Genomic DNA, 24680 nt, shown 5'->3' on the forward strand with positions numbered 1-24680 from the left:
CCATGCTCTGTGCTTGTATCTCCTCTAAACCTCTACTTCAATGGTTTCTTCATTTACATGTTGTACACAAATGTGTACAAATACAGCTCAGCACACAACCCCCTGGTTAGTAAAGAATGTACAGAGCAGCCCACTGAGCCAAATACAAGGGGCACCATTTTGGTGCCGTTTTACTGCTCATGCTGCAGCTGGACACAAACGCCCATTGCAGCCGTCGCCTCCATTTCGGTTGTCCTGCGATCCGATGTCCCTCTCCTCCTCATCTGGCCTTCAGCCCTTGTTCTCCAGGGGGTGCCTCCCGCAGCTGTCCTTGAGGACATGAAAGGTAAGACTACCCTGTCCGGTGTCTGTGTCTGCTGCCGTCTTCCTCCAGCCTCCTACTCTGATTCCTGGTCTTCAGGGTGAGCAGGCACTAGGTTCGTCAGCCTTCCCTCTCCGGGCGGGTTCCCAGGTCCACAGCAGGTGAGCTGGCCTGCGGTTGGGATACAGCCTCGGCTCCCTGGGCCGCTGGGCCACTGGGCTGAGACCCAAGCTGCTGAAGGGGCTTCTGCGGCCCTCTCCAACAGCGAGTCCCTGCACTACCTCCCACCACCCATCCATTCCCTGGCCCTCAGCTCGACTTCCTCCTCTCCAGTCCAAGGGGCAAACAGGGGCTGGGTTCGGCGGCAACCTTCTTCAGGTTGGTTGTTGGTACCACAGTGGGAGAGTCAGGCCTGTTGTCAGGAAAGGCCACAACACAGGGAGCAACTTTCTATGCTGGGAGCTGGGAGCCATCAACTTTAAGCTTAACATAAACCTGAAGGTGATTTTTAGAACATAAATTCTCAGAAAGATTGAGAGCATTTAAAAACGAATATCTGAAAAGTCCTACAATTTAGCTGATGCTCTTGCAGCATTTCCCTATCATAATAATCCAAGGGGAAATGCACCTTGCTCCTCATGGGACCCAGTAGACCATTAAATGGCAAGTCTGCAATGGAATTGTTTAGCCCAAGGAGGAGTTCAGTATTAGAATACAGCTTATTGCTTTGACTTGCTACTTTTAGAAATTTTATATTTCACTAATGCATGCACAGAAATTCCAAAATTGCTGTGAGTCATATGCTGTGCGTGATGCAAAGAATGATGTTGGCCTGGGAAAATTCAGGACAATATGTACTGAGATCAGAGATCTCCAGCGACCAATGATCCATTTGCACCACTTAAAAACAATTGTTAATTAACTGGTTTGGGTTTTGCAAGCACTACAAAAATGGTAGCCGATAATCGTTCAGCAGTGGAAGCATCTGAAATGTTTTCATTTAGTGCATTTGTGAGAAAGATATTATGCTCATTTACCTGGTCCTCCCCACCAATAATAGAAACTATATTTTATCCTTGTCTTCATGTTTTTGGTTTATCAAATGCTTCAAAAATACTGATTGTCCAGGAAGAGTTTGGTGTGTTTACTATTAGTGCGTTCTGGGATTTGAATTTGTCAAGTTTTGTGTCAGATACCATTTTAGTTACTGGCGATGCAAGCTGCCAGGGAAGCGAGTGGTTGGTGGTCTGCTATTCTGTAATTTACTTTATTTTTCCTTTGGAAAGCCGTGATTGAAGAAATGTCTAAGGTCAACGAAAGTAGATTAGGTCTCTTGAGAGCTGACATCTGTTAACTGTTACAAGCCAAATGGTAAAATCCCAGCGCGGATGAATGCAGGCAGGGCTCGAAGCTGCTTTATTTTCAATTTCCAACCTTAATGACCTTTTATGAGAAATTTGTAATGTTTTGAATTTTAGGTCAAACTTTGAACTGTTCAAGTGATACTGGGGAAGTGGGGAAATGTGCTGATGCTGACCATAAGTTCGTTCCATTATTGCAGTGGAATAGATGAACTACTGTGAGGTAACTTTTCAGACAGGAAAACATTTAGTTGCTTGTCACAGTTGATCTGTCTCTTTGTTATTTTGAAGATTCCCATGAGCACAGCATATTCATTTCGATCTACATATACACAAAATCTATTGTACATATTTCCCCCCCCTGCAAATTAAATCTGCAAGCACATGATTTATTGAGTACTCTGGATGCCACTGACATCTCCGACTAGAAATTCGTTTCTTCTCAGTTTGCATGGTAATTGTAAAATGTCATCTTTCAATTTTGCTTCTAAAGGTCAGTTTCACGAGACTCTCAGCATGTGGAGCCCCCCCTCATGATGGGAAAATCTGTCACAAGTAAACCATCCACTCCTTTCCAAAGAACTTTCATGCAGTTTATCCAATATTGGCATTACACTCAAAGAGCAGCTTTCTCATAAGGAGTGGCTGCACTAGTAACCATAGTTTCTTCAGAGATAGCTTAAAGGGAGATTATTGTGCCACAATTGCTTTACTTTTATGTTGATCATATTTTGGATACTTTTACCAATATATTTGATTTGATTTTTGCTTTAAAAAAAAATTTGGGGAGTAATTTAACCCTCTTTGAACATATTTGTTAAGGAGTCTAGAATTAGCTGCTTCCCCTTTTGTGGACTTGGCACATGTTATAGAATGATGCAGAATCATACTTGGCTCATTCCATTGCTTAAGATGCCGCAATGTTTAACCAGTCGAAATGGTAGCTCATTACAACTGAATGCTCATCCAAATTGGACCCCTTGCAATGGGGTTGATATATGAGGTGAAGTTTGGCTCTCATCTATGCCTGTAACCTGATTTCATGGAGGCACGTAGATGAGAAAATAGTGGAGACCAAAGCTGAAGCCTTTGGTGGCTCAGGATGGAACAGTGCCGTATGTATTTCTGGAGTTATAATGGTTTTAATTGACAGAAGTGGAATTAAACAATGAGTGTACCTTTGGGTTGGAGAATGTGCATTCTGACAAAAGCTGGGTGGCAGTGTGAACTGTGAGGAGGATGCTATGAAAATGCAGGGTGACTTGGACAGGCTGGGGGAGTGGGCAGATGCATGGCAGATGCAGTTTAATGTGGATAAATGTGAGGTTATCCACTTTGGTAGCAAAAACAGGAAGGCAGATTACTATATAAATGGCGTTAAGTTGGGAAAAGGGGAAGTACAACGGGATCTGGGGGTCCTCGTACATCAGTCTATGAAAGTAAGCATGCAGGTACAGCAGGCAGTGAAGAAAGCGAATGCAATGTTGGCCTTTATTACATGAGGAATCGAAAATAGCAGCAAAGAGGTCCTTCTGCAGTTGTACAGAGCCCTAGTGAGACCACACCTGGAGTATTGTGTACAGTTTTGGTCCCCTAATTTGAGGAAGGACATGTTTGCTATTGAGGGAGTGCAGCGTAGATTTACAAGGTTAATTCCCGGGATGGTGGGACTGTCATATGCTGAGAGAATGGAGCAGCTGGGCTTGTACACTCTGTAGTTTAGAAGGATGAGAGGGTATCTCATTGAAACATAAGATTGTTAAGGGTTTGGACATGCTAGAGGCAGGAAACATGTTCCCGATGTTGGGGGAGTCCAGAACCAGGGGCCACAGTTTAAAAATAAGGAGTAAGCCATTTAGAATGGAGACGAGGAAACACTTTTTCTCACAGAGAGTTGTGAGTGTGGAATTCTCTGCCTCAGAGGTCGGGGGAGGCAGGTTCTCTGGATGCTTTCAAGAGAGAACTAAATAGGGCTCTTAATAATAGCAGAGTCAGGGGATATGGGGAGAAGGCAGGAACGGGGTACTGATTTGGGATGATCAGCCATGGTCACATTGAATGGCGGTGCTGGCTCGAAGGGCCGAATGGCCTACTCCTGCACCTATTGTCTATTGTCTATTGAAAGATTGGAGCAGAATGCCTTTGATTTGGTTTGCAAAACCTTTTTAAAAAGGTAAGGATGGAGTATCTATACACGCCATTTCGGGATTAGGTCCATTTCAGTGCTCTGTAAGAGGACATAACCATATAACCATATACCAATTACAGCACGGAAACAGGCCATCTCGGCCCTACAAGTACTATTGATCTGATGTGTATGAAAGGATTTCAAATTAGACAATGGACAATATACAAAATTCTCTGGCTCTTGATGATAATTTTCCCAGATTTGTGAGTTCTCTATTTCATTTTGGATGATCAAGCCTTTGCAACTCCCTGCTGCACCAGCAGTCACTCAACATCTGCTCCACAATTTTGCTGACTACCAGAGAGCATGTTTCAATTTGGTGACCCCCAGGGCAGCATTGTTCCAGAGCCAGCTGATTGCCAAGTCGAGAACGTGAGGAATCCTACTCTTCTTCCGGCTGGGAAATGCAATTGAGTCTTGTGGTGTAGATACAGGGAACTAGAGATGCTGGATCACAAAAAAAACACAAAGTGCTGGAGTAACTCAGCGGAAAACTTTAAGTATCGCTTTGATTATTGTTATTATTAAGTATGATTATTTATTGCACGTGTGCATAACATTTATAGGATTTTATCCAATCCTTAACATGTTCCATCTATTTTTTATCACAGCTCAGTCCTTTAAAGAATTTGCACAACTACTTCATACTGTTGAAGAGGAGCGAAGAAGATTGGTGAGAATTACTTATATCTTACATTTCTTTTGGCGACAGCACTATAGTCACATGGATTATCGAAGAGTATAAACAAACAGCCATTGACACTTAAAATAAAGGTCCTGATCTTTATTGATGAGGCATAATATTTGAAATGCTTTGCGGCATCACGACACAATGCCACTGCCATTGTCTTTAACAAAATATGGTTAAAACGTTTAATAGTTCCAATTCCTGTTGTTCAGAGCGAATTATATAAACAAATTAGAGCAAATTCTGTGATAAGCATTTTATTAATTTCCTGAGCTACTGTGGTCATGTTTTAGGATGGTTAAAAAATTACACAAGTCTTGCTTGATTAAACTATGATGGTCACCACACCAGTGGTACAGGATGAACAGCATTGGATAAAGAGTGGTAAGAGTTGGGAGTGCTGTAGAAGGGGGAAAAAAAAGAAGCCGTGCCTAGGTACAAAATAATCACATACCTGGAATTAAAGGAAGTGGAATTCCTGGGACAGTAAGTGATATCATCTGTTGTTGTGCAGGTAATAATTCATAATTGATGCCTTTTAACCTGAAATGTGGTGCATTTACAAAATGTGTTTGTTCTGCATGTAATCTGTATTGATACTTCATTTTATGCTTCAAATATTTTGTTAGCATTGTTGTGTGCTGGAATGGATGTTCTTCAGGATATTAAAAACGTCTGCCTCACAGAATTTCAAATTCTTTGACGTTAAGAATGAGCACAATAATTGTTTTCAGACTCAATTAGACGTACTCCACCAATTATAGAAATGGTCTATGCCAAGATGAGATAGAATTTTGAATTTGCATTTGGATTTGCAACTAATTATCATTTGTCAACACGAGGGTAAAGGGATTCTTGTCATATCTTGGCACGGCGGTGCAACGGTAGAGTTGCTGCCTTGCAGCGCCAGAGTCCCGGGTCCGATCCTGACGACGGGTGCAGTCTGTACGGAATTTGTACGTTCTTCCCGTGGTTGGGTGGGTTTTCTCCGAGATCTTTGGTTTCCTCCCACATTCCAAACACGTACAGGTCTGTAGGTTAACTGGCTTGGGAAAATTGTAAATTGTCCCTTGTGTGTGTGGAATTGTATTAATGTGCAGGGATCACTGGTCGGTGTGGACTCGATGGGCCAAAGGGCCTGTTTTCGTGCTGTATCTCTAGACTAAACTAAAAATATCACTATATGGAGCAATGGTTCAAGTGACTACAAGAACCATGATGGCTCTTGCTATAATATAAAGTTCAGTGATTGCTGGTAATGTACTAACAGTCAGAATTGTTCTGAGAATATGGACAGTTGGACAAGTCTTGCTACAAAGCAACTTGAGGTTCACAATGCATAATATACTCGATACAAATAATTTCCATAACTAGAGTACCTCACTTGCATGAACATTTACATTCTTTGAAATGCATCATACCGCAAAAATAAACAGTGGAAAGTGTTCACAATGGTGCTACTAGACTATATGCAGCAAATATTGTGCAGCTCAAATGAACATCAGTTTGAATGCCAATTCAAAAGACCACAGATTGCCTAAAACAGTTGGACCTTGGAGAACCAAAATTAAATTCTAACCAGAATAACTCCTCCAAATCTGCATGGTATAAAACTTAATTGCCTTTCATGTCGCAATCTGCAAAATATTTAAATACAAACAGGTGCCTGTTTATCCCGAAGCGCTGGGACCAGTACTTGTCGGATTTCGGACTTTTCGGATTTCCGAATGGAAGATTTTTACTAGATTAGGTGGAGCAATGGTCTGGAGCGACTACCTCCTCCCCCGGAGACCATGATCATTGTTGCTCATTGCATAAATGTTAGTCAGTTAGTTTGGAAGGATTTTATGTGGTGGTGGTGGGGTGGGTGGGTGAAGGGGTAAACTTTAATTCTTAGTCCCCTACCTGGTCGGCTACTCCCAGAATCGCGGAGACTCCGTCCGGCCGTTGGCGGCAAGTCTTGCTCCGACAAAGCAACTTGAGGCTCAGGCGCTGCAAATATACGCCGCCCGCAAATAAGCTCCAGAACGTAGGGAGTACGGCCTCAGCGCCCTGGAGCTTACCGAACAGCGACCCGGTAAGGCATTGCCCGCTTCCCGAATCCCAGCATCGACGCCGCCGACAAAACATTTGCGGAGCCTCGCAGCCAGGGGTAGAGTTGCCGGGGTCGGAGCTACAACCGGCGCAGCCCAGCTAGGAGTTGGCGGCCACAGCGCTGCGGAGCTTACTGTACGGCGACCCGGTAAGGCATTGACCGCTCCCCGCCTCTCCGACCAGGTAGGGGACTAAGAATTAAAGTGTACCCCTTCAACCCCCCCTCTTCACATAAAAGTCCTCCAAACTAACTGACTAACATTTAAACAATGATTTACAGATGTTTAAGTGTCTCCCCGGTCTCTGGGGAGGAGGCAGCCGCTACAGTAGTGCAGACCTGGGTTGACCGTGGGTCGTTTCGGGTCAAGTTTGGCGCCAAACGCGAGCTTTGGTGTGCAGACGACATCCTGGAAAAAATGGCCGGTTTTCGGAGTTTTTCGGTTTCCGGAACTCCGGATAAAAGGTTGTGCACCTGTATGTGAATAAACAGTTAATAAAACTGAGTTAATTAAACAGCTGCATATTGATGTTTCTAAAAATCTGAGCACAATACTGTGTGAGGAAATCTTCCAGAATTGTGCATCATTGAATTGGTTATAGACTATGAAAAGTTCGAGCATTGCAAACAACGGGAAAAGGAAACTTGTTGTTTTGGGCACAATACTGTTTTTATGAGTGAAGTAAAACTTGTAAATATGACTTTATTAATCAGTTCATGCTCATGATGTTTTAAAATGGGCATGTACAGTCTAGCTGTTGATCCCCGTGTGTATTCTGTTAAAACTGCAATTATTATACTTGTTTGTGCACCTAAAATTAACAAGGTACGTCATGCCAAGTAAATCACTCTCTCATCTTGGCATTTAACATTGCATGTAAAACCCATAAACATCTACCTCTAGAAGCTATGCCAAATAATAAAGTTTGTAACATTAGTTTCAGGTACTTTACAGCAACCAAGATAGCACACATGGTAAGGTTTATGGTGAAGTAAAACAATTATCCAATACAGCTAATGTAGTCCTAACTAGAGTCACTTCTCAAATCCTTTGCTCTGAGATCTTTGTTGAAATTACATTATTCCCATTCTCAGATAAAAAATAAACATTGCAATTTCATACTATATTCATAACCATTAAATTTGTTGTCTTCAGGGCAGTTTAAAATGTTTTATTTCATCCTCAGCAAAGTATTTTTGGGTTCAGATTGAACATTAGCAAAGAAGCCCCCTGATGAATAATTATTATGTTGTAAACTATATGGAAAAACCTCTGAGAGAAGCAAGGGCATAAATGATCAGTCGTAGTAGAGATTAGTTTTTTATTGTCACATGTACCTAGGCACAGTGAAAATCTTTTTGTTTTGTTATTTTGTCAGTGAAAAGACCATATATGATTACAATCAAGCTGTCCACAGTGTACAGATACAGGATAAAGGGAATAATGTTTAGTGCCAGCAAAATCTGATTAAAAATCTTCTATGCACAGTCTAAGGTTATAAGACAACTTGTTCTGTTTGATCTTCTGTTTGTGCACACCAGGTTGATTGCATTCGTCGAAACAGAATGGACCACGTGAAGGTTGCAATCTCCCACCCCAAAGATAGTTGGAAGGTCTCCAATAAGGTAGATAGGAGGTCAGGACCACTCTCTAGTTGTTGATTGGATTGTTCAATTGCCTGATAACAGCTGGGACGAAACTGTCCCTGAATCTGGAGGTATCTATTTTCTGACTTCTGTACCTCTTGCCTGATGGGCGAAGGGAGAAGAGGGAGTGACCGGGGTATAAATGCTCCTTGATTATGCGGGTGGTCTTGCCAAGGCAGCGTGAAGAGTAGATGAGGAATCAACTAGTGTGAAGAGCAGCTCCCACAAACATTGCATCTTCTATAACAGAGCCCCGCATGTGAATGTAAAATATGTCTCTGACGTTCTTCAACTGTACACGATTCTAGTTGGCTGGGTCTCGAAGTCCTCACTATTACGGTTGGCAATTTGTGCCTTTCTTGTTTTACACCAGAATCAGCCATGAATCCCATTGCTATTCGGGTAGTAGTGCTCCAGAACTATCATTGTTTCCTTAGTTGAGCTGCAGCAATAAAATATAATACTCATGATTGTTCAGATCTGTCTTGCTCACTAAAAGTAGAACAAATCTAACCTGACTAATAACAGGTTGTTTCACTGCTCTCAATCCTCAATAAAATGCCAGAATAAATCAGCAGTCTCTGTCTTCTTCCAGTGTGAAGAAGGGTTCCTGTAGCCCATTGAGAATGTTTTCCCATGATGGAGTCGAGAGGTAAGTGCATGTCTCAGGTCTCTAATGTGGGGCATGTGGCATTGCTTACTGATCTTGCAGATGGATTTGGCAGACTTTGCTTAGAAAGTGCCTGTTCAGGTAATCTGTCTGAAGCATTAAGCAGGGCAGAGATAGTGGGCTGCGTGGGGTCATGATCATGCATAGACCATGACCTTGGTGCCTGGGGTGAGGCCTTGATCTTTGAGCATTATTTTTCTTCAAAGATTGACACAAAATGCTGAAGTAACTCAGCAGGACTGGAGAGAAGGAATGGGTGATGTTTTGGGTCGAGACCCTTCCGACTTTTTCTTCAGATGTTGTAAGATTGTGCTAGCTCACTGGAAGCAGAGGTGAATTCCGTATCTGCTTTCACAGAGCGATCTAGAAAGCGATCCATTGTTTCCAAGATATTATCATGGACATTTATTGTTGGTGAAGGTGCTGTCCAATTGGGCAAGTAGGTAGATTACCTTTGTGCTATGGATATTTAAAGAAAGGTTCATTCTTTCTTATGCGTCAGTCAACAAATCCACAAAGTTGGTCCTGCCTTTATCAATGTATTTCTGGGGATATTCCCTGGAACAAATGGATCCAGGGAACAATGACTTGGAGCTGAGATTCTGAGAATCCACCAAGTGTAATTTGCACACTCGGCTCACTGGAGCGATCTTAATGCAGGAAGTGCAGGTAAATATAGCTGAAATGTGGCTGAATATAGTTTTTCCACTTTCCCATTCACTCTGTAGATGTTTCAGTCCAGGAAGGTCATTGTTAGAGATGTGGTATAAGCACTTTAGTAAAAGATTCAAAGTATCATGGTTTAAAGTGTCATGTTCCTTTTATATCACACAACCACCAGTCAATGGCAATCGCCCACAACAGAGCTCAACCACCTCCCTATAATGTTCATTGGCAATGCAATTATAGTTCTTCACAGTCAACATACTAGGGGAAGGGTAATCACACATATCGTGAGCAAGGGAAAACCTCCTGTAAACCCTTGTTATAATAGACCATGAGGGGGAGGGGGTGTTAATGGAGTCTGTTATTGCCGATAGTCCGCTAAAATGATCATTTTATGTACAGGTGCACAACCTTTTATCCGAAAGCCTTGGGACCAGACACTTGTCGGATTTCGGACATTTTCGGATTTCAGAATGGAAGATTTTTAGCGTAGATTAGGTAGGTAGCGCGGGCGGCTTGAAAAGTCTGGAGCAGCTGCCTCCTCCCGGGTGACCGGGAGAATCATTGCATAAATGTTAGTTAGTTAGTTTGGAGGGATTTTATGTGGTGGTGTAAGTCAGTGGGTGAGGGGGGAAACTTTAATTCTTAGTGATACCTACCTGGTCGGCGACTCCCATTCGCGGAGCTGGGGGCTCAGTCTGATTCAGGCGCCGGTTGGAGCTAACTCCAGCACTCTACCCCTGTTTGCGAGGCGCTCCAAAAACAGCCCGCGGCCGGACGAGCTGCTCCGGCTGTCGGGAGTCTGCGGCATCGCAGCGCTGGGATACCAGCGGGGAGCGGGCAATGCCTTCTTGCAAGCGCTCCGGAGCGCTGTGGCGCGTGGCTGCCTTCTTCCAACATTCGCGGAGCGTCACGGATTTGGAGCCGCGGAGCTGGGGGCTCCGTCAGGACGCCGGTTGGAGCTCCGCTTTCACAATGCCGGCTCTCTAGCGACGCTCCGCGATGTTGTGTGTCGGCGGCCACAGCGCTCCGGAGCTTGCCGCTGCGACGCCTCCATGGGAGCTGGGGCGTCCGGCTGCCCTCGCCCGATGCCTCGCAGCTTTGCCGGGGTCGGAGCTACAATCTGCCGCGCCCGCGGCCCCACCGGCCACAGCCTGCAGAGCTTACTGCACGGCGAACCGGTAAGGCATTGACCGCTCCCCCTGACAGGTAGGGGACTAAGAATTAAAGTTTACCCCTTCACCCCCCTTCTTAAAAGCCCTCCAAACTAACTGACTAAGCAATGACGATGTTTAAGCGGCAGTGGAGGAGGAGGAGCCGTTAGTAGTACAGAGCGGGTTGACCGTGGGTCGTTTCGGGTCAAGTTTGGCGCCAAACGCGAGCTTTGGTGCGCAGACGACATCTGGAAAAAATGGCCGGTTTTCGGAGCTTTTCGGTTTCTGGAACACCGGATAAAAGGTTGTGCACCTGTAGTTGAAACGAAGAGCTGCAGATGGAGGTTAATGCACAGATGGACATAAAGTGCTGGAGTAATTCAGTGGGTCAGGTAGGATAGGTGAGGTTGGGACCATTCTTCAGACTGATTCAGTCTGCTGAGTTACTCCAGCACTCTGTGTCGTTTCACCTTAAAAACAGGCGCCGATGTTGCTGGTCTGCCCCAGCGAGCCCTTCTTCGCTGTGACTGTGACTTTTGCCCCCACCTTCATAACGGTAGCTCTCTGTCAGGACATTTTCACAATGCCATCTACATGTAAAATCAACGAAAAATGGCAGGGCCGATATCTTCCACAGTGGAGGAAGAGGCGAGAAATTTTAAAGGGAGAATCAATTTTCAGCCAAATAGGAAAGCAGCAGCAGGGGGAACAGAGCCCCACTGGGCTGAGCAAAACTGGATTGGCAAGGCCCTAGGAAAACTACGCATGCACAGTATCCAGCGGTTCAAAGGGCTGTGCTGGCCTTTGCCCCACCTTCATAAACGTTACATGGGAAATCAACAAAAAATGGCAGGAAATAAGGGAGCAAGTGAGAAATTTTAAAGAATCAATTTTGCCAAATAAAAAGTATTTGGTAAATTAATTGGGCTAAAGATTGGCAAGTTCCCTAGGGCACGCTGGCCTGTATCCAGCGGTTCCCTGGGACATGCTGGCCTGTGCCCAGGGGTTCCCCGGGACATGTTGGCCTGTATACAGGGGTTCCCTGGGGCATGCCGGCTTGTATCCAGGGGTTCCCTGGGGCATGCTGGCCTGTATCCAGGGGTTCTAAAATAAGGGGTTGCAAAGTAAGTGGATCCATCTTTCAAATTGTTTCAGATTCGGGAGGTTTCAAGCAGATGGGAAAACTGCAAATGTAATACCTCAATGCAAGGAGGAATAGAGAAACAGATTGGGAAACTTTCGGCTTTTGACCAAAGTCTTGTCATTGGGAAGATGCAGGAATCAATCATTGAGAAAGTAATACAGAACACTTAGCATGTGATAATGATTATGTTGAGTCTGCATGGTTTGCTCGAAGGGAAATTATTATTGACACATTTATTAGAGTTCCTTGAGGATGTAGCTAGCAGAGTGGATAAAAGGAAACAACTAGGTGTAATGTCGTTTTATTACTAAGATATATTTGATAAAAGGCTACTGCACAATTGAAGGTTCATGTTACATAATATATTAGCATAGCTGGAGAACTAATAGCCCTGTCCCACGGTACGAGTTCATTCCAAGAGCTCTCCCGAGTTTAAAAAAAAAAATCAAACTCATGGTAAGCACGGAGAATGAGCGTAGCGGGTAGGTCGGAGCTCGGGGACGTCGCTTAGCGGCTCGTTACGCTAACGGCAGGTACTCGGGAAGACTCGCTAACGGCAGGTAAGCACGGGTAAACTCGTGAAGATTTTTCAACATGTTGAAAAATGTCCACGAGAGCCCCGAGTACCGACAAGCGGCCATTACCATAAATCTCCAAGTTCAAATCAGGGCAAAGTCGGGAGAGCTCTTGGAATGAGCTCGTACCATGGGACAGGGCTTTAACTGGTCTACCCATGGAAAACGGTCAGAGTACATGAATCATTTTCAGTTTGGCAAGGAGCAGGTAGTGATGTACTGCAGCAATCAGTGGCAGAGATCTCAACTACGTATAATGGACATTAATGACCTCGATAAAGGAACCAATAATACTGCACCCAAATTTTCTGATGATGCCAAGATAGGAAGGAAAGTATGTCGTGAGAAAGTCACAAAGTCTGGAAAGATTAGAGTGGGCAATGATTTGACAATAATCATGTAATGCGGGGAAATACTGTATGAGTTTAAACATATTGGTGGGAGAAACAGAAAAGCAAAATGTTACTTAGATGTTGTGGGAATCATCACTGGTTCTCAGGGGGGATTGGGTGGCCTTGCATAAGTAGTGTAAAGCTAATATTTGGGAGAGCAGAAATCAGGCTGCCAAATGAATGTTGGATTAATTGTAAAAGAGATTCCGAAAGGACAGAATGCTGTTACAATTATATTGGGTGACACCATACCTGGACTACAGCTGTTGTGTCCTTGTTTAAGGAAGGAAGTACTTTTGAGTTAGAGAAGAGAAGGTTCATACGAAGAAATGGAGAAGGAAGGAAGAATATTCATTGTACTTTACGTGAGAGGCAATATTATTAAAATGTACAAGATTCTGGAGATGTTGACAGGCCATTTTCCTACCTAGAGCAAGGTAGCCGACTTTCAAAATAAGAAATTTCACATTTGTGGACTTGGAAGTGGAGTTTATTCTTGCGTTTTATAAATCATTGGGATTTTCTATCCTAAGGAACTGTAGCAGCTGAGGTACAGAATGTATTCAGAGCTGAGATGGGTTTTTGGATTCTCAGAACTGAGGATTACACAGATCATGCATGAAAGTGGACCCAATCCAAAGATCCCATTAACCATGAACTGGTTGAATGGCAGAGCAGACTCGAGGGACCAAATGGCCTACTCCTACTCTACTTATGTTCTTGTGTTAGACCTTGCAAAAATTATTGTGAGGATTAAGTTTACTGAATTAGTGCAGCTTAATCATGTCATAAAATGTTGCTGGTGAGCATGAAAGTTTGACAAAATACTCAATTCCTTACCAAATTGCCTGAGGAGAAGGCCTTTTACAGACTTGTACAAGACACTTCACTGCAACCCAAATCTTCACATGAGTAAAGGGCCTGTCCCACTTGGGCGACCTAATCCGCGAGCTGGCGAGTTTGCCCGTCACTCATACTCACAGCATGGTCGACACAAGGTCGTAGGAGGTCTTCGTAACACTCCTTCATGCTCGAGAATGGCCTCAGCTAGGTCGCGGATTTTTTTTCAATATGTTAAAAAATGCCCGCGAGTTAAAAAAGGTTGCCATGGAAAAAATCGATACTTTTTTTACTCGTAGGTTTAGTTGTAGTTGGTCATACTAGGTCGTAGTAGGTCGGCATGTAGGTAGTCGTAGATAGTCTTCAACATAGTCGAAGAAGGTCGACTTCACTCGCCACTATTCGGTGTCCAATTTTCCCAAAGTTAGTAGTAGCTAGTCGTAGCTAGTCGAAGCTGGTCTTCAACATAGTCGAAGATGGTCGAAGGAGATCTGCTACATAGTTGAAGGAGGTCTTCAACATGTCATTTTTTCAAACTCTCCGAAACACTTCTAAACTCGCCAGTTAGGTTGTGCAAGTGGGACAGCCCCTTAAATTACATGTTTTGACATGCTGGCAACTTCTAACTTTTAGTTTCTACCTGACTTTAGTAATACCCAGTCTGTATTGCTACCAGTAAAATAAAGTCAAGATTACAACACTGCTGGAAATATTCTGTGGAGGCAGGACCTTTGTCTCTGCTGATTTTTACATTTTTTACAAATCCAGTACAAATTAAATCCAACCTATATTGACAATAACATCCAGGTTGGTGCTAGACCAAAGCCATTGCTACTAAATGTGTCTCTGTAAATAGTTTGTTTTTTCCATTCTGTATTGTCCTTGTATCTTGGAGGTCTGACATTCGGTTACACTGCTCCAAATCCATTCGGTTCAGTTTAGTTTATTGTCACGTGTACCAAGGTACAGTGAAAAGCCTTTGTTGCATGCTAACCAGTCAGCAGAATGACAATACAAGATTACGAATCGAACCATTTACAGTGTACAGATAGAGATTTAGGAGTGTACATTGTACGATGAGTTTGCAGATCTGCTTCTGTGGCTAGCACGCAAATTGTTGCCTGTGTTGGGCGCCTTCTGGAATTCATTGCTGTGTTTACTACTCTGTAGGTTTTTAGCAAATTATACTGAGATTTGCTGTTGCAGATTCAAGAACGCGATCAGGATGTGTCACAAGTTCTGGGTCGAAGGGATGCCAAGGCACAAATTCAAAAGATGCGATGCATTTTTCGTTGACAGATTTATTTGTTCTACAATGTGGATAATATATGTCTTCCATTGTCAGGAAGTACATTTGCTTCCATACAAATGCATTAAAGCCACATGGAATGTAACACTTACAATATAGTGTGCAGTGTGCATTTTAATCCCTTGTTACTCTTCTCCCTGTCACCCCACCCAAGACTAAATAGAGCTCATCACTCTTGTTTTCCAAATGACTTTACACTATTGCCACCTGCAGGTTAACCATATAATAAATATATTATGTATTAACTTGTGGCAGTAAAAAACTAAGCCATGGAATGCGCAATTGATGGTTCAGGTTACAGCTGTTTTATGAGTTAAAGCTTCAACCCATTATTTTGATTAGTCAGTTGGAAAAAATGACTCTGGGTTTCACATTCCTGTAATCAACAGAGCAGTTTTTTGTAGGTTTTCCTTCCAATCCAACATCGAAAAATTCCTCTGGTGTTATCTGCAGAAACCTTTTTCTCTGACTTTGTCCTTTATGAATCTCTTGGCAATGGTTTTTGAGAGTGAGCCACCCATTGTCATCTCTGGTGGCTATTTTCAGTTTTACACCTGTGGTGAAATTAGCGGTTCTCCAAGCAGCTGGCTTTGTACAGCAGCTTTGAAATGCATATTTTTATGTCAAGTATCATCATCAATTTGATTGTTGGAAGATATTGCAGCTAACATTGCAATTCTGTGGAGCTGCAGTTTATGGCCTTCAAAATTTAGTATTGTGGAGTTTACTGCTGTTCTTAAAGACACATACCTTTCAATGTGATGTTTTACTTGTACCTCAATTCTCAGTTCAAGTCGATAATGGGGGGATCCATAATAGTGTTTAATGATTGTCAGAGTGAGGCCCAGTGCAAATTGGTGCTTATATTTCGCTTGGGCAGCTTGCACCCCAGCGGTATTAACATTGACTTATTTAACTTCAAGTAGCCCTGCCTTTCCCTCACTCTCCATCGCCTCCCCCTTCCCAGTTCTCCGACTTACTGTCTCTGACTACATTTTATCTGTGTACCGCCCCCTTCCCCATGGCTGCCAACATTGGGTGAGAGTTGGGAGTGAGAAGTTGCGAGAGACCAAGCCTGAGGGTGCGTAGCGACGGGGGTGGGGGGAAGGGGGGGGGATAGGGAGGAAGGTGTCCCCCCTCCCATTGTTACAGAGTTATTCTGTTGGGTTATTCTTCTTCTTGTCTAGTCCACACACAAGATTAGAAGTTGTTCAGATAGAGCTGAACACACTTGGCATCTGCATACAATGATTTCTATCTTCTGCTTCTTGTGCGTAGTGGTGGAAAGATTGGTGAAAACAGGGCCGCGACGTGAACGCTCTTTCCTTGACCCCTGTTGGGTTGTTCATGTAATAGGATCTGGCTTGGACCTTTTAGGCCTGTTGATTACTTTAAGTGCTACATATTTTATGTGGTTTTAGTGCAGTGCACTATGTGGTTTGTCATTCTCGCAATGTTTGAAGTAGAAGCCATACTTGTTTTGAAAACCCTAAACACTTCACTCATTGCTCCTCAATGAAACTTAATGTTGAACAAACGATCCTTGGTTTGGGTTCTTTCTTTTGTAAAGCACCCTTCAGTTCCGTCTTCTCCCAACTGCTCCCCTCTATTGATGTCATTATCTCTTCTTCTCCTCCAGCTGTGAAGCAGACCCACCAGACCACCCATGAGTGGAATAAGTTGATTGCAAAGCAGGCCATTATCAGCACAAAATTGCTCCCAGAAGTCAAATATAATTGCGGAATGTGCAAAATAGCCAAAAAGTTATCAAAAAGTTAACAGTAATACAGAAGTTTAGATACCAGAAATCTGGAAAGAAACAAAGGATGTTGGCAGTAATATGTTGGGCAGTATCAATAGAGTGCAACACTTTTCTGGTTGGTAACCTTTTATCATTTTTCATTTTAGAAGTTTGTAAAGTTGTTATAGAGCAGGAATTGACAACTGGTGGGGATGGGCTCTTAAATGGACTTCCTTTGATTCTGAATTGGCTGTTCGAACTGACTTGAAGTGCAAAAGACTGTCACAAACCACAGAGCATTTATTTAAATACTTATAAATATCAATGGAACAGCTATGGAAGATCTATATGCTGTGGCACAGCTATGGCACAGAATGGGTGTGCCTGTTGCTTTGGACCCTGATGCACACACTTTATGTCAGAAACATTGAATTATATGCAATGATGTGAAGGAGAGTGAAGAATGACTCAATGTTTAAGAAGGAACTGCAGATGCTGCAAAAATGGAAGGTAGACAAAAATGCTGGAGAAACTCAGCAGGTGAGGCAGCATCTGTAGAGCGAAGGAATAGGTGAGACCAATATGTGTTAGTTGTGTTTTGAAAGGGGGTATGTGAGGAGATGTAATTGGTATGCACTGCACTAATAATTAGGAACTTCCATAATTGTATCACATCAAGTCAAGTGGTTTACAGTGGCACAACGGTACGAGATGTGCAGTGCCTTGAAAGTGGCAGCGCTTGCAGCGCAACAAAGACAAACAAATTATATCCCGAATCATACAGGTATTCTTCATGTAAATAATGAAGTGTTCTGTAGAGTTCTCCCTGGTGAGATAGGCGTTTTCAGTCCGAGATCTTCAAGTTTCCTCCCACACTCCAAAGACTTGCATGGCAACGGAGGGCTTTACCTGATTTCATTTTGGTCTGAGAATGCTCACATTGCTTTAGAAGAGGTCAATTTTGTCAATAGAGAATGTCTTGTTGTAAGTTCCTGCAGGGGGAGTGAGGGAAACAAACCATAAAAAATACAAAACAAAAATAAGATTGTTGCCTCGGATATAATTTATGGTTAGCCTGCATTAGTGCATAACGGTATTAGAGTTACTGCCTTGTAGCGCTTGCAACACTAAAGAGACCCAAATTTTGCGAACACTAAGGTGGGATTAGTGAAGCAACAGTACGAACTGAAAATGACCGTGTGGGTACATCCGAGATTTTCGGTTTAGCACACTTAAAGATTTGCAGGTACATGGTTTTTTCATTTTATCTGAGAAGGGGCACATATAATCCGGTAATCCACGAGAATTCTGCATAAGCAATGCTGGAGATCTGTGCAACAAACAAAAGAAAAACAAAAATAAAATCATGGGCTCGGATATAATTTATGGTTAGCCTGCATTAGTGCATAACTATTACTGTTACTGTTTTGGTTTGATCCACTAAAGACACCCAATTTTGCCGAACACTAATATGGGATTAGTAAAGCAACAGCCGAACTGACAATAAGAACGGCTACATTCAGATTTTGTGGATTAGCAGCTTATGTATTTGTGTACATGGTTTTTCTTGTATGGGGAAGGGGGATCGTACTCCTGTGTCACGATTTTCTGCAAATGCAAAGCTGTGCCATCTGTGCACACATCAAGAAAACTAGTTGGAAAATCATGGGCTTTATTTATTTACTAATTGTTACATTGATTCTTTAAGAGAAAATGTTATTCTGAACATTTGTGACTAAAGAAATATTGAAACCAAACACAATGAAATTACAGTCTTCAGTCTGAAGAAGGGTCCCATGCTGAAACGCCACCAATCCATTACACTGCGTTCCTCCAGTACTTTTGATTTTTGCTCAAGATTCCAGCATCTGCAGTTCCTTGAATCTTCCAAGGAACCGTCATTTATTTCAGAATTTGCATCTAATTGCTATTCTGTTTCAAAGGGATAAAGTTGTTGCTGGGAAGATGACTAATGAAAGCCGTAAGGTGTTTTATTGCTAGTAAAATATAGTGGGTTTTTGACCGATTCATGTAATATGTTTCCAAGGAACTATAAAAAATGACTAAATAGCTACAGGTACAAGACATTTCTGTTGGTATTTGAAAATGAACTGTCCTATGGGAAAACTAAACTATGTTCCCACTCAGACAAAGCTTTTAGCTTTCAGATTATTATGATCATTGTTTTCTTAGACTTTCCTTTTAAAATCCCTGAGGCCTGTAAACATTGCCAAGTTAACTATAGTTCTCAGGCTTTTTTGTTAATGAATTAAATATGATTTGATTTATTTTCTCATGGAGGGAAACCAATCCCTCTATTCCCTATATGTATCTCAAATATTCTTTTTAAAATTATATTTGAATGTTATGTATTTATAGAAATACCTATGAAAAAGAATCCCCTGAGGGCCAATTCCTATTACGAAATGCATCAGATCCAAGTAAATCCAATGTGGCTGCACACTATGATCTGTGAAATATTTCCCAGCATTGCCCGGAACGTGCAGCTGAAGGGAAAAGACTGGTAATATAAGATGGCAATATAAAATGACCACATCCTGCCTTTAATCGATATGAAACGTGCTGATCCATACAACTGCAGAGTATTGGGGAAGCTGGACAAAGATAAAGTTCACACCAGTTCTTATTCTATTTGTTTTGGACCGGGGCACATCACAGATGTAGATTATAGTAATGTTTTGGGCTAGGACCATTCTTTAGAATGATGAAGGTGGGGGGGGGGGGGGGGGGGGGGGGGGGAGAGGGAGGGGGGGCAGAGAGGGAGGGAGGGGGGAAGAGTGGAAGGGGGTGGGGCAGAGAGGGAGAGGGGGCAGAGAGAGGGGGAGAGGGGGGCAGAGAGAGGGAGGGGGGGAGAGGAGGGGGGAGGGGGCAGAGAGGGAGGGGGACAAAGTGGAAGGGCCCCCACCCTCCATTCCCCCCTCTCCTCCCCCATCTCCTCCCCACCCCACCCCCCCCCCCCCCCCCTCCCCCCCTCTATCCCCCCCCTATCTCCCCCCTCTATCTCCCCCCCCTCTATCTATCTCCCCACCCCTCTCTCTCTTCTCTCTGCCAGGGAGGAGGTATAGGGGGAGGAGGTATAGGGGGAGGAGGTATAGGGGGAGGGGGTATAGGGGGAGGGGGTAAAGGCAGCACCTACCCAGGCCGTAGAGCATAAGCCTCCCCATCAGGCGCCGGGCCCGAGCTAGGCAGCGGCCGGCATGGACCAGAGCGAGGCCCAGAGCAATTTGAGAACGATGAAAAGCAGCGGAGGGACGGCTGAGGATAAGCGCGTGACAGACGATCGGGCGGGGGAGACGGAGAGGAGGTCGTCCGCTGTGACGGCTGCCACGGCCACTTTTCCACTAAGCTTATCCGTGCCCACGCTGCAATAAGGACCGCTGCCACCATGTTGTAGAACTTGAAGGAGCCCAGTGGAGCGCGCAGCAGGACTTGATCACGTGTACAATGGCTTAAATCCAGAACCCGGAAGGGGGGGGGGGGGGGGGAAGAACAGCTCGGCCACATAACTCGTGGAAAACAGTGTCCCTGCACGTTGAAAATTCTGTGCAGATTGGAGCAAAGGCATTGTGACGTCATCCAGCTCGCTTCAGCACGTTAAATTTTAAAAATGGACTGATTGGTGAACAATTTTAGTAAAAAACTCAGGAAATAATGAATCAAATTTACAGATGAAGGGATGTTTGAAATCATGAGGTAAATCTATACCGGAATATGTAAACATTTCACTGTTACCGCGTCAGGTTTTCGAGGAGATGTGAATCAAAGAAAAAGTTCTGGAGCGCTAGCATGGGTGTTGTGGGTCAAGTCAAGCACAGTGAGTGCAGGTCCAACAATCCATTTCATGTCAAGTCAATCCATTTCAAGTCAAGTCAAGCACAGGGCAGGTGGGGTCAGCCAGCAATACAATCCATTTGCTTTCATTTCAGGTGAGGTCAAGCAAAGCAAAGGCAAAGCGAAAGCAAAAGCACAGGGCAGGCAGGGCCACCCAACAATCAATCATTTGGTTTCATTTCAGGTGAGGTCAAGCAAAGCAAAGGCAAAGCAAAAGCAAAAGCACAGGGCAGGCAGGGCCAGCCAACAATACAATCCATTTCCTTTCATTTCAGGTGTGCTCAAGCAAAGCAAAGGCAAAGCAAAAGCACAGGGCAGGCCAAACAACTCATTTCATTTCGGGCTAACAAATCATTTATTGCAAGCACATTAAGGGTTAACAATGATCATTCATTGCACGCACATTGCTGGCTAACAAACCATTTATTGCAAGCACATTAAGGGTCAACAAATCATCATTCATTGCAAGCACATTGCTGGCTAACAAATCATTTATTGCAAGCACATAAAGGGTCAACCACATAAAGCACATAACCACGTAAACCACATAAAGGTAGACTCAGTTCAGTAGACTCAGTTCGGTAGACTCACAGTTCGGTAGACTCACAGCAGAATCTAAAAGTTGTGGCCCCTCCCATGCGATCTTCCAAAGTGACTGACATCCGGGGTTTTATAGTCCTGCCCCCGGAAGAGGCGTTACCTTCATCATGGTGATTGACAGGCGAGAGGACCAATCAGTTGATCTCCAGATTTTTTAAACATTCATATAACTTTTTTATTTTTCATCGATCGCAAAAATCCTCGGGGCTGACTCAGCGGGGGAGGACTATGAGTAAGATGGCCAAAATCATAGTGATATATGGTCGTGTTTTTTAAAAATAAAATCTATATATAGCGCATACAGGAAGTGGTCAAGATGAGACTTTTAGTTATATATAGATATCAATATAAATCATAGCACCAATGCCAGCAGATGTTAAGATAAGCATTCTGTTCAGTTTTAATCCTGAAGCGACTGCTTAGTTCAGAGATAACTGATAACAGATAATTGTTACAAACAATTTTCTGCATGAAGTATTTGGAACTGAAGTAAATCTGCAAACAAAATGATGAACTTTTAATTTTAATTATGTGGTTTATGTGCAAAGAATGCCTGATTTGCTAGAGTTTTCTCAGCCAGAAATGAGTCTAAGCTACAGTTGCCGAAACCATCTTAGGATGAAGGTTTAGATGCCAAACATCTATATTAAAAGATAAATAAAAGACAGCAGCACTATACAGAAAAAAAGATGGTGTGTTTTTCATTTGTTTTCCAATGATCCTTAAAGCAACTTCTTTAACATAGTCTGATCAATTCCAGAACATAAATGAAATATTTGGTCAGCTATGTTTTTGGCAACACAAGAGGATATTAACTTGTGTAAGAAGGAACTGCAGATGCTAGTTTACACAGATGATGGACAAAAATGCTGTAGTAACTCAGCAGGTTAGGCAGCACCTCTGAAGAAAAGGAATAGGTGACGTTTCAGGTTGGGGCCCTTCATCAGGCATTATCTATTCCTTTTCTCCATGCTGCCTGGCCTACTGAGTTACTCTAGCATTTTGTATCTATCTTAGATGTTAACTTGATCAAATAACCAAAGATCTGTATGTGACTTGCTGTTGTAAAATCATTCCTAACATAAGAAATGTTACTCTGTGTCTCCTTCATCCTGGCCACAAAGTCTCAAGAAATCAACCTTTACATTATTTCACATATCTTTAGAATATAGATTTTACATCACATATTATTTAATGAAATATGGCCATTACATTCATTGTTGCAGTCTCTGAAAGCAGATATTCAAACTACTTTTGAAGTCTGCAACAGAAACAAAAGGTCTAATTTTGGACGTGCAAATTCAAGACATAGTCTGCTTTGAATGTCTAACTGTTAAACTTTCCATTTGAAATGGGATGAAATACAGATGGTGACAAATTGCAAACACATTGTGAGATTCCGATCTGCTCTTTGCCTGATCTACCCAAGTTTCAGTTTCATTCTCCTCTGCCAAGTATGTTGTGGCTATTGGTTTTTTTGAATCTCTGCTATATTCCAGTCTGTAAGTTTCATCAAATAAATTTGGATATCATTGACTCGGGCGACCTGTTTTAATGTTCACCATAGTTATGCTTTTGTTGGGCTTGCATTTTGGGAAATAAATATTTAGTTTCTCAGTTGATAACTATAGATACCACAAGACTTTTCCATCATGCTTTCCTCTCTACTAGCTTTTGTCTATGGTTGTCTGTTTTACTCTTCCACCAAATCAATAAATGTCTGATTGCTTTGCCTCAACTTGTAATGTTCACTTCATTTAATGCTTAGAGGCGCGGCTTTAACATTTTTATGGAGTTCATTTTCCGCACCAAACAGAAATGCCTTTTGGATGCTCGCCATAAGTGTTCTATCCTCACTCAATGGTGGTTTTATGTTTAATTTGGTTATTATTGCAGTTTATTGGTCGCATGAGCAGTGATCCTGACCTGCTTTGGTGTCAAATATTTGATGGCAATTTTCTTTCAATTAGCTGTCTAAAAATATTTTAAACAGTCCACATGGTTTGTGCTTCAATCATTGGCTCCAAATTACATTTTGCAGTTGCCCAAATCTCCTTTGCCAATTTTTTTTTCTGTTCTGTTTATTAAACCACTTGCTTTCAGCATGAAAAATGGAAAATACTGGAAACGCACAAGGTCAAGCTGTATCTGTGGAGAGAGAAGCAGCGCAAAAATTTAGTTTAGAGATACAGCGCGGAAACAGGCCCTTCGGCCCACCGAGTCTGCGCCGACCAGTGATCTTCGCATATTAACACTTACCGACACACACTAAGGACAATTTTTACATTTACCAAGCCAATTAACCTGCCTATCTGTACGCCTTTGGCGTGTGGGAGGAAATAGAATCCCTCGGATAAAACCCATGTGGTCACTCCGGAAAAAACCCCACTCCGTACAGATGGCACCCATTGACAGGATTCAACCCGTGTCTCCAGTGCTGCAAGCATTGTAAGGCAGCAACTCTACTGCAACACCACCGTGAAAATTGATGATCTTCCAAAAAACAATGAGGGTGTTCTGATAATGATATTGACAATTTGCAGGATTTTCTGTTTTATATCAGATTCCATTTTTCTTTCACTTATATTATCTGCTGGATTTAATCTTGTGCGTTTTGTTCCTTGTTCTAATCCCTCAAACCCAAAACACTCCATAGTCTCCTCTGTTCAATTTAACGTGCCCAACATGAAACCTCCTCGAACATTTGCTTTGTCCAACTTCCAAGTTGCATCTTGTGGCATTGGGGATTACACTGGACATGGCAGTGACCACACCGACACTCGCAGAAGGGTGAACTTGCATGATATAATTTATTTACAGTGGTAAGAAGGCCCAGTACTGCATGGGGGCTCTGTCCTGCTCCATCACAGCGCATATGCGGCGGTGCTGGGCACCTTGGAGTTGTCCAGGCAGCTCAGTCCTGGACTTTGAAGGGGGAGGGGTAGTGATCTTGGGCATCTCCCTGCGGTTCACCCTTGTCTCGAGAGGAGATGCTGGCAGTCTCCAGTTTATCCTGGTGGCTCAGCTTTGGGCTTGAAGAGCCGGTACTGATGGTCAATGGATTATCTTGGCGGCTGAGTCTTTGCCTCTGTGTGTCAAGTCAAGTCAAGAGGCACTGGCATCTTGGGCTTGTCCCGGACACACAGTCTATTTGTCCCAGTGGCTCAGTCTTCCTCGAACCTGCGCTAGGAGAACACAGCTAGTAGGAAGGTGTCCCAATTTATCTTCCTCTCTCCTCCCTGTCTCCTCCCTCTCTTTAGAATGCTTGGGTTTTAAAGGTTGAAGAGGCCAAAACCAACATCAGCTAATTGGTAGGAAGGAACTGTAGATGCTGGTTTAAAACAAAGACGGACACAAAATGCCGGAGTAACTTGGTGGGACAGGCAGCATCTCTGGAGAGGAGGAACGGCAGACGTCTCCGGTCGTTTCAAGCTAATTGGAGCCAGCTGTTATCAGTGAT

The 24680-nt window shown here is 43.2% G+C and overlaps 1 protein-coding gene across 1 annotated transcript in view; it reads left to right on the forward strand.

The window, feature by feature from the left end:
- Positions 1 to 24680, forward strand: part of arhgap42a (Rho GTPase activating protein 42a) — a 252691-nt gene that overhangs the window by 123856 nt on the left and 104155 nt on the right. Inside the window, exon 3 of the mRNA XM_055637337.1 lies at positions 4462 to 4523. Coding sequence (XP_055493312.1) covers positions 4462 to 4523 — 62 coding nt within the window. The remainder of the gene's footprint in view (positions 1 to 4461; positions 4524 to 24680) is intronic.

Source organism: Leucoraja erinacea, chromosome 6 (assembly GCF_028641065.1).
Source record: "Leucoraja erinacea ecotype New England chromosome 6, Leri_hhj_1, whole genome shotgun sequence".
NCBI classification, from domain to species: Eukaryota; Metazoa; Chordata; class Chondrichthyes; order Rajiformes; family Rajidae; genus Leucoraja; species Leucoraja erinaceus.